At 46.5% G+C, this 10,193-nt stretch overlaps 1 protein-coding gene across 1 annotated transcript; it reads right to left on the bottom strand.

Annotated features, from left to right (window-relative positions):
• Positions 1-642: 642 nt before the first annotated feature.
• F5147DRAFT_782348 (uncharacterized protein) lies at positions 643-1,128 on the bottom strand (the record flags this gene model as incomplete). The annotated part of the gene is made up of 2 exons (XM_041442750.1): positions 643-666; positions 733-1,128. The coding sequence occupies 2 exons, from the start codon at positions 1,126-1,128 to the stop codon at positions 643-645; spliced, it is 420 nt and encodes a 139-aa protein (XP_041284565.1).
• Positions 1,129-10,193: the final 9,065 nt, after the last annotated feature.

Here is a 10,193-nt window from a genome sequence, read left to right as displayed (position 1 = left end):
ATGTGTGAGTTCTTAGTCTTTACCATCCATCCTTGCATTTGCTAAACTCGATACATTTAGCCCCACTTCACGATGATGTTTTTGCGATAGTTGATTAATGGAGATGTTAGATAGATATGAATCAAGTGTCAACTTTTACTTGTCGATCTTAAGTGCCGCTCGATGTTGTCGTTGTTTTAGATATGGCCAGACCAGGTTACGCTCTGTTCCGGTGCTTGGTTGTTGTTGTATTCCGATATATATAATTGATTCTATTAACATTGAGCATTTTACAACCTTTTATGTGACACGTCACATCAGGAAAAACCCCCTTTTAATATAAGCGAAAATTCGATCAGATTTTACCGAAGGTAGATAATCGTGTACCATTTTCTCGAATGTGCGACAATAAGATCAAATATTCAACCAATTCGACTCATGTGATAAATGGCCCACAGGATTCGCAAAATTGAGAGAAAATTGTTTGGTACATTGTAGGGCTCGGTGAATAATTCACGGCCGATTTCTAACATTTGTTAGTAACATCGGGCGCTCCAGGGCCATAGTTAACACAGGTTAATAACAATTCCTAACATTTGTGTTACTAACGTGTTAGAAATACATTATTAACATTGTTAACAACAAAAATGCAGTTAACAATTGTTAAAAAGGTCGTCTGTGAGCACTCTGGAATCTTAACTCAGATTAGTTTTAGGGGCAGTGCAATTTGCAAATGAATTCCGGATCACGTACAGGGACACCATACATCTCGTAAACTTTCTCTGCTCCAGCAGTGATGTCATGGACCCACTTTTTGAGCACATTGTTTGTAGGGTATTTTTCGTAATATAGCATCAAGATACCATGCAAGGCACATATTGCTTTTCCACGTTCTAGGATTGGAATAACACCATCACCTGAAGTCCGAGCCTTCCAGCCAAAGACAGACTCCAGTTGTTCACCTAGAGTCGCTACCTCATCACCAGTCTTCTCAAGTATATCAGGATCCAAGGAAAATTGTAGAAAGGAGGGGTACTGGGAGTCATAGTAATTATCAGCCAAGGGAAGCTGGGAAGGTAGGTTGGTGAGAAGAATATTAAGCTTGTCGAGAGTGTTGACAAACTCCTCCGTTGTGGGTGACTCGGACATATTTTCAGATAAGAAAAAAGCTGGGCAAATACTGTAGAGATACGACACTAGGTTCGTCACGTGCAGCCCATGACGATGTCACGCTTAGTCTTACAGGTTCGAATGTCCAGGTGACCTGTGACCTTACCCAAATAGATTCGCCTGCGGATCGTAGTGCTTCGCCGCTCGCAACGCCGTTTGCAACCATCTGACATGCTGCTTCATGATTCAAGCAACTTGCTTCAGTCTGTCATGGATTCGCCTCGCATAGCGCTGACTGGTAACGAGTGGAATTTGTTCAGAAGAATGATCCAGCTGGATGGACGAGGATTGCTACTGCTCAGTACAAGACTGTCAGCGTTGACCAGGCAACAAACTCCGAGTCAGAGAACGAGGCCACTGATACTACCGGAGCCAAATCCCCCTTCGACGATGCTAGCGAGCATGACCTCGATGCCAGTGACGTGCCAATGGATGCACTCCTTGATCATATGGCTTCCGGGGGTGAACACGTCCGTTCTGACTGCCGTATCGATGCAGATGGCGGACTTCTGTGTTCAAACCACTCCGAAGTCTATGATGTGGGTGACATTACTGCCAAAGATGTGGAGAGTGGCTCGAATAGTGTTCCAAAGGTTGATTACGGGCGTGGAAAGCGTAGACGCATCGCAAATTCGATGTATGATGATTTCTGGTCCCATTAGCGCATAACCTATGTTTTTTTCCCATATGTCACAAATTAGCTTCGTCCCACCAAAAATTCATGTGACAGTCACACCAAATAGATTCGATTCGTTAAGGGCTGTGACCTGTGACGAACCTAGTGTCGTATCTCTACAGTATTGTGATTAAACGCTTGACTGTTACCTGTAACAATTGTGACATTTGTCACTCAGAGTGTTTCTAAACGAGATTTAAATACTAGATTATACATGACTAGTAGTCGACTGATGCAGCTGGAGGCTCTTGTATTGAACATATGATTGTTAACAATTATTAACAGGCTAAAAGTGCGTCTGACTTTCCTCGGTGTTATTAACCGGTTAATAACTGATGTTAATAACCGATGTTAGTAACATCTGTATTTCTCACCGAGCCCTAGTACATTGGTACTGCTAGTAGTCGTTTTCGACCAATAATGTTATAGCATAATATGATTATACTAATTTATGTATGCCGTGAGCCACATGTTGGACTTCCAACAGATGAATGAGCCTTTCTCGCTCCTCGCACCATCTGATTTCAGTGTCCCATGGTTCAGACGTTCTTAATGGTAATCACGGACTTACACTATTTGATTTGCGGCTGACAGGTATATCGGGACATAGCGGAGTGTGTCAAATTTTTGAGTCAATGTTTCCGAGTCACCCGCCACACGCTGATTTAGGCTTTCTGATCTCACTCTCACCCCACACAGTCCAAGTCCATCGGATTCAGTATTATGTCCCTATCCTATGCACAACACACCTGCGACCATGCGAGCTGCAGAGTTGAGAAGGAAGAATCATGCACTGGCGGAAGTTAATGAGTCCGAGTCACCTGTACGTTTCCTGGCCATCAGATAATTTTTTTTTACTGATCACTGAACGTTTCATATTCAATGTTCACATAGTAGTATATGAAGGCCTCAGTGGCCACGAGTCTGCAGCGATTGGCGGTGCGTCGCTCTCTCAATACACGAGAGCAAGTTAACATACCATATTCCATCAGTACCTCTACAGTACGTATCACTACAATTGTTCGAGAAGCTGGCCTCGACGACCTACTTTCGAATTCAAAGGTGAGTTGATGTGCATATCTCATTGTATATTTTCACAACTGAACGCGCTCTGCCAGGCCAACAAGTTGGCACTCTATGTATGTGTCTAGACCAGTGCTACACAACCTCCGGTCCAACGACATCTGCCTGCTTATCGGGTGCCCCAAGGTTTTTTCGACGGTGTTCCACCAAATGGTTCCCATGTATGTCATCACGATTCACTATCAATTCTATTTGTTTTCCTGACCTCTGGCATGTTCTCAAGGCGCGCTGGCTCCTCAGTATCGCCTGGCAGACCATTTTCGGCCGTTTATTCATATTCCGTCTTTGCAGGTACTCGAGCCGCGGCCTGGTCTGGCTCAAGCCCCAGCTTTAGGCTGGCTGAATGTTCACATGTACGAAGGCCCAGTCCATTTTTTTGTTGGACAACATGACATCTCTGAGTTGTCTCATAGCGGCCTCAACTTGTTGCACATGACGACGGTATGTGAACAAACCCATTCTGCTACTACTTACTGATGTTTAGTACATAAACAGGACATCACACGAGCACATTCTACCACTACTGATCAGCACAGCGCCATGGAGTCCGAGTCTGATGCCGAGGATACAGGTCTGACCAACCTGATGGAGATGTTGTAGTGGGTCGAAGCGCAAGACTGAGGAACCTGGCGCAGCCGAGAGTCTCATGTTCCTCGATATTGAGGGTATGGCAGAGGAATGATGAATAGTACTGGTCATTAGTTTGTATTTTCTAGATTCGAGATTCAATGATATTTGCTTGATGGCATTGGAAACAATTGGACAATGGCCTGAAAATACTGTTCTGATTGTTGCAAATTGAGATCCGATTGGCGAAAATTTGCAAAGGACTAAAATAATTAATCGAATTGGTGAATCCATCGTATCCTCGCAGATTGACGCAAATTGGATCACATTGGATCCGATTTGAGAATGAGGTTTTTCCTGATGCACCAACGTATGCAGGAGTGATTGACTCATGCTCACTTCCGAACTCTGCAATAGCTGGCGCCCAGGAACAATGCTTGCCTGCTACTCGAGTTCCTTCGATCAATCGGTCTCCGATGAGTACCACAGCACATCGGTGTGTTGCATTGCTGAAATACTTTGAGCGCACTGACAGTAGTATCGTCTACGTAGTACGGGACCATGCCGTTCATTACACTGGTGATTCAGGCATAGTCCCATAAACGTCGGACATTTAGTCCACACAAATCAAGTAATCATTTGATCAGATATTCTACTGCACACAGATTTCACTGTTAAGTTCATTGACGTTTTGCAAACGCGCAAAATGGTGCGCTAGCATGGTGTGCAATACGCGTCTTTACACATCTCATCCTTAGCTCGAGAGACGTCTGACAAATTCGACCAATGCACTAAACGATGATATTAAATAAATGTATAAAATTTGTTGAAAACGACTTACCGGACAGGACGCCCAGTCATTCCTTTCTCTTGATATGGTATTGGCCGCGTGAACTGAAATGAAATTATCAGCGAACGGAACTAAACAGAGGCAGTCATGATAAAGGGCGCGTTGCGAACTAAGCCATTGCTTAGATCGCACTTATGCTCATGGCAGACGTCCTGCATTTGATTTCATAAGCGGCAAATTCTGACCTCCATAGTTCCAGCAATGTCAAGGTGAGCCCATCGGACAGAGGGTTCTTGTCCATCCTTGGCCTCAATACCATCTACGAACGCCTTGAGGAACAGTGCAGCGGTACATGAGCCTGCTGGTTTCCCGCCAGTCTAAAAAAAACAGAAGACAATGTCAAGTTCGAGCAAAGCTAACGTGAAGAATAGGCGACCGACGTTGCACAAGTCAGCGTTAGAGGAATAGATTTGTGGTCCATAATCTTCGTCGAGGGGCATGCGCCAAAACCGGTCGTACTCGTTCTCTCCGGCAACACTCAATCGCTCCCAAAGGGCATCGGAGGTCTAATGCAAGAGTTTAGTTCACGGCGTGTCGGTGGGTAGTGATGAGATGACGAACCGTGAAAACACCGGTGTAGATCTCACCCAGCGCGACATCCATAGCCCTATTCAATAATGAATTCAAGCTGAGAAGTGTGAACAATCAATATATACCCGGTGAGAGTGGCAACGTCGATGATTGTGTGCGGCTTGAAGTCAGTTGATGCGTAGTACAACGCATCTTTGAGAAAGTGAGTATTCATCACGACGTTAGTAGTTAGTAAGAGTGCTCACCAGCTAGAACAAGGCGACCTTCAGCATCCGTGTTATCGACCTCGACGGATTTGCCGTTCATAGCGTATATTCTGACAAATGGTCAATCCAAGACATGACGAATATCGTGCTCCAAGTCTTACACATCACCTGGCTTGGTAGCTTTGGGACCGGGCAAGTTCTCGCAAAGCGGAGTGACGGCGAAAACATTGATTCTGCAACGAGAATAAATAAAAGTGAGGGTAGATCGAAGAGGACATCAACATACGGGAGTTGGAGCTGAGCGATGGCGAGTAGAGACGATACGACTGTAGCTGCCCCACCTGCAATTCAAAGTTAGTGACCACTCTCAAACTCAGTTCAATAGACTATACCCATGTCGCCGCGCATCAGCTTCATGCCCTGTATCCAGTTAGGTACGGTAAGCGGAAGACCAACCAGTTGAAGAGCGATGGTCTTACTGCTGAAGGTTTCAAGCTGATTCCTCCACTGTCGAAAGTGATGCCCTTGCCCACGAAAGCAAGAGGTTGTGCGTCTTTTGAAGGGGCACCCTTGTAGTGGCTTTTGAAACCATCAAAGTGTAAACGATAGTGCAGAAAAAGAGGACAAGGTGTGCTTACATCTCGAGGAACTTCGCTGGCTGATCAGTCCCCTGAGTTACCGAGAGGAAAGTGCGCTACATGAGAGCACGTCAATATTGAACATGCATCAAGTGTAAAATATGTACCATGCCCTTTTCAGCCGCCCAAGCTGTCAAGACATTAATACATATATTAGAACTTCAAAAACTAAAGAATATCTAACCTTCATCGCGAACAATAACCTCCACGTTGGGGATACCGCTAAATTCTGCTTGGACACGCTCGCAGAATGCCTTGCAACATAGTGATATGAATTCAATCACTTGGAGAGCTCAAAGATGAACGTACAGTAGGTGTCATCATATTTGCGGGCAGTTCCATTAACTAAGGAAGTCGGTTATATTCTCCCACACAGATCAAGAGGCCATCCGGTTCCATGAACTCACTGTTCTCGCAAGGTTCTGCGCATTCGCATAGACGACACCACGATCCCAGTCAGCAGAGTTGGTATTCGTTGATATTTTAAGCTTCTTCGGCACGCCCGCCGTTCCTCGTGGGTCGAACGCCGATGGAGGCGACGTTTTGAGCGAGAAGTTGTAAAGGGCAAGATGAGCAGCGACGGCTTTGAGAGTACATAAGATGAGGCAAGGTATAGATCAGACTATATCTTACCAGCAGCGTGAGGATCTGTTGATGCATCGATAACAGCCTCAGAAACACCATCACCGAGTCCTTTGACACTCTTGACACCACTGCCAATGGCCTTGCGGACGATTTCTCGTCTTACATCACCAGTTTTGGAGTCAAACCCCTCACCAAGTGACACAAGTGCAGTTACATCGAACGCGGGAGTCCCATAGAAGAGATGGGAACGTGCCAACCTTTGCAGGTTTCTGCGTCTGAGGAAGTGAAGACCACAAGGATGCTGGGTTGACACCTGGAGCAGCATTTCCTGCAGGATTCTTTGGGGTCAACGGGAACAACGTATGCTTTTGACGACATCGTTCGCAGTAGGACTGATGATCGATGAACTGCTCTTCTGGTGAGGCAGGTGCAATGTCATGTGCTATATAGGACCTCAGTGCGTCGGGACTCGGAGCCCGGCGGAAGACTTTAAATTAGAAAGGCCCCACACACGTGCACAATACACATGACTTGCCCACACAAAGCGGGACTCCACCCGAAAGGACTGTCCACAAGGTGGCATCGTTGTCAGTGGATCAAGCTAGTTTCCATAACACTGAAAATCCCTATAAAAGAGCTAGCTCCCTTCATGTTCCCTTCCAAACTTCACCCGTACTTGCGACTTTGATCCCTTGAATGTCTCCCACTGCTGATATAGATACTCGATCTCATACTGGAGGCGCAGAGCTACGACGAACCGACTGACACAGCGATTGGCAAGTACTCCACAATGTCAGACAATAGTCTGCGTGCGAAGGGTGCTACTCTCCGACGCTTCAAGAAGGAGGATGGTGTGATCTACCACATTCCGTCAAGTTCAGACCCTGGCAAGCCTTTTCGCATTTAAACGAGAGTAAACCCATCTTGGTCATCCCCCCTACTCTCAACGGGAAGTCGTTCTTCCCCGTCCATGGCCATAATCCGTCCCCTCCGAGCCGTTCGTCGACTCCTATGCAGGTCAGAGACAGTGGCTCCTCCCCAAGACAACTTGTGCGCATGCAGGCAAGAGCTCCACATCATTTAGGGCCAGTCACCTTCAAAGAATTTCAGGCGCTCATAGACTCCAACAATCAGCATCTTCAAATGGTGCTAAAACGGACATTGCAAGCATTACTTCACGGCGTTCTCCAGCATCTCATTATCCCTAAAGTTCCCTTTGATATTGACGATGTTGGAGGACCAAAGCCAATTTCACAGACTACGGTCGACGATACGCCGCGGAAATATGCTTTAGAAGACCTCAACTTAAACGTTCGCTGCTACGAACGCCACGTCACGACATGGGACGCCCCCGATAGTAAGTTGACCAACTACATATTAGTGTTCCTGCGCTTAGTGTTTTACAAACGCATAGCGCGTTTTTCATCTTCCCGGCGAAGCTGATAATTGCATATCCCTCCACAAATAATTTCGACCCTCTGGTGATTTCAGATGTCACGATCGTCGATCTCGTCTGCACTACAGTCCGCGATAAATGGGCCCCTACAAGTCCCACCCACAAATTGCGCTTAAGACATTTTATGATGGCGCCACGATACGCTACGTGGACCATGCGGCCTACACCCGATTTGTCTCGAGGCATTCATATTGGAAATGTTCCCTGGTGTTCTACCATGGACCGGGCTGGTAATTTCGGCTGGCACTTGCGCTTCTGGATTCCAATCCCATTCGTACTCTTTCAGCGAGCGGAGACAAGGACTTTCAAGATAGACGCCAAGGTACACGTCAATGGAGAGGATGGTAAAAGAAGTGGTTTTAAACGCTTCGAGTAATTTCACGTTGTCGAGGTTGCGGAGTGGCTTGGCGATGTAAATGTAAAATCATACGAATGTCACCTTGTGCAGTATATACTGATACCCATAAAAATTGATACTGGACTCTTGGCAAGTGACGGTGTGTCTGAATATCGTTGCCTACCCTTACGAAGTATCATGGCTACATTGGCTAGTGTCAATAGATCTGGCTCCCCTTGTCTGAGCCTTCAGCTTACATAAAGATAATAATTCTTTATGGAATAAAAATCAAGCGGACTTCAAAAGCCACTTTTCATCAACCAGCTCGAAAGCCACGAATGCTCATCACACAGGGCTTCTTCACGCATCCAATTCCTGAGCGGGCTAAGGTCTGAGTATTCTAATCCTCCTCGATTGGCTCTAGCAGAGCCCAGCTGTAATCAGCTGCGCGACGTACCAGAAAAGCAGCTCATTTTTCATATCCCCAAGATCCTGTGTACAGCAGAGGAGGGCGAGAATGAAAGCTTTGAAAGGCGTTGCGGGGATCGGGCGAACTCATTCATCGTTGATGGATGTTCAGTCAGTCGTCACTATCGCGCCTTCGCCTGCAAGAAGGCGTTCGATAGATGCTATCAGACGTTCCGGCGATCATCGACCTACCTGGGGCACCCTTCTGGCGAACGTTAACGTTTGCCAATCTTCACTTTCCTTTGCTGGGACTCCAACTCCTTGCGTATGAGGTGTGACTGATTGTATTTGACGATGGGATTGGTTCGTCCTTGAGTTCACTTCGTGGCTCGCGTATCCTTCGTGGATCGTGAAACTCGATTCAGACTACTCTCGAACTGGTTCATGTTCGAATTTTTTTCTTGAGCTCCTTTGTGGAGCGTCTTCTTCTTCGTGAAGGATGATAGTTAAACCATACTTATCGGACATATTATTCACCCGGGTCCTCGACGTGCAAGAGACACAATGATTAAAATGCTCAAATAACATGATGTTCGAGTAAAAAAAAAACTACTCGAAATCAAGTACTTCGAAGCCCTGCAGAAGCTCATGCTGGACGAAGCTTTGTCCACCTGCATTGGCATCCTAATTGTTCATGACTTCGAAGGACAGCAACGTCACCCTATTTACTTCCATGGTCATATCGGTCGAAAGGAACTTCTCCTCAGTGGTCGTCTCAAGATACGGGAGACCAGATCCAAGTGGCTCCAAGAACAGATCGAATTGGCAAGATCTCGCCACCTTCGACAAGCCGTTGATTCCATTTTGTTCCATTCCCAGCCTTGAAGTCCACCACTCGATGAGGGTTAAAGTCGCGGATGCATAGCGGTCTCTTCGAGTTCTGGTTGCCGACCAAAGATGCACTCCGGAAGCCAATGACGGAGTGTTTGCAAGGATCGAATGAGCTCTCCTCGAACGTCCGAGTGTGATTTGGGCCCCAGCTGGACCAAGGCAGATTGGGGGAGTCTTCAGTTGCTTTGCCGTAGCAGCTCACGTAGGTGGACTCGAGTTTTAAGAGGGATTGCGCTCGACATAAGACGTAAAGCAGGGATTTTTAGTGAAGGACCCCCCTGAAATGTCCATACTGAGAGCGATCATTTGGTTGTGCGCGCAGGCGTGGGATGGAATGGGGCTGAAGCCGATGCATGCGTATTCAAAAGGACTGTGCAAGGCAGGGAGTGAGAATTTAGCGGTGAGCTGGAGGACACTGGGGGCATGAACGAGTGAATACAACAATAGTTCCCTCGCGTTAACGACGAGAATTCTTTCGTTTGTCAGGAAACTGAAATTCATCGTCTTGCAAGCTGGATCAAAAACTTCGAGGCACTACAAGTCCGGATCATTCATCAGTCATAAAAACGATGCCAGAGGATTCACTGACCTGAAAAGTGTCCTTCGATTTCCAGTTCCAAATTTGCAAATAGTCGGCCACTCCGCCATTTGCTTTGTTAACGTTCCTGAACAAAACACCGTAATAGTCCCCGAAAATTGAGGATCTCAGAGTATAGGGGTCGAGTAACTCCAAGTCGACCTCGTTGTCGAGTGCTTTCACAGAAGGGAATGCGGCTTCACGATGGACTTTGTCTTCTGAGAGCGATCTGAAAATGA

This window comes from Suillus discolor, assembly GCF_016758755.1.
Source record: "Suillus discolor strain FC423 chromosome Unknown F5147scaffold_202, whole genome shotgun sequence".
NCBI lineage: Eukaryota > Fungi > Basidiomycota > Agaricomycetes > Boletales > Suillaceae > Suillus > Suillus discolor.
The sequence above is the reverse complement of the archived record's forward strand: the minus strand, read 5'-3'. Positions and strand labels throughout refer to the sequence as shown.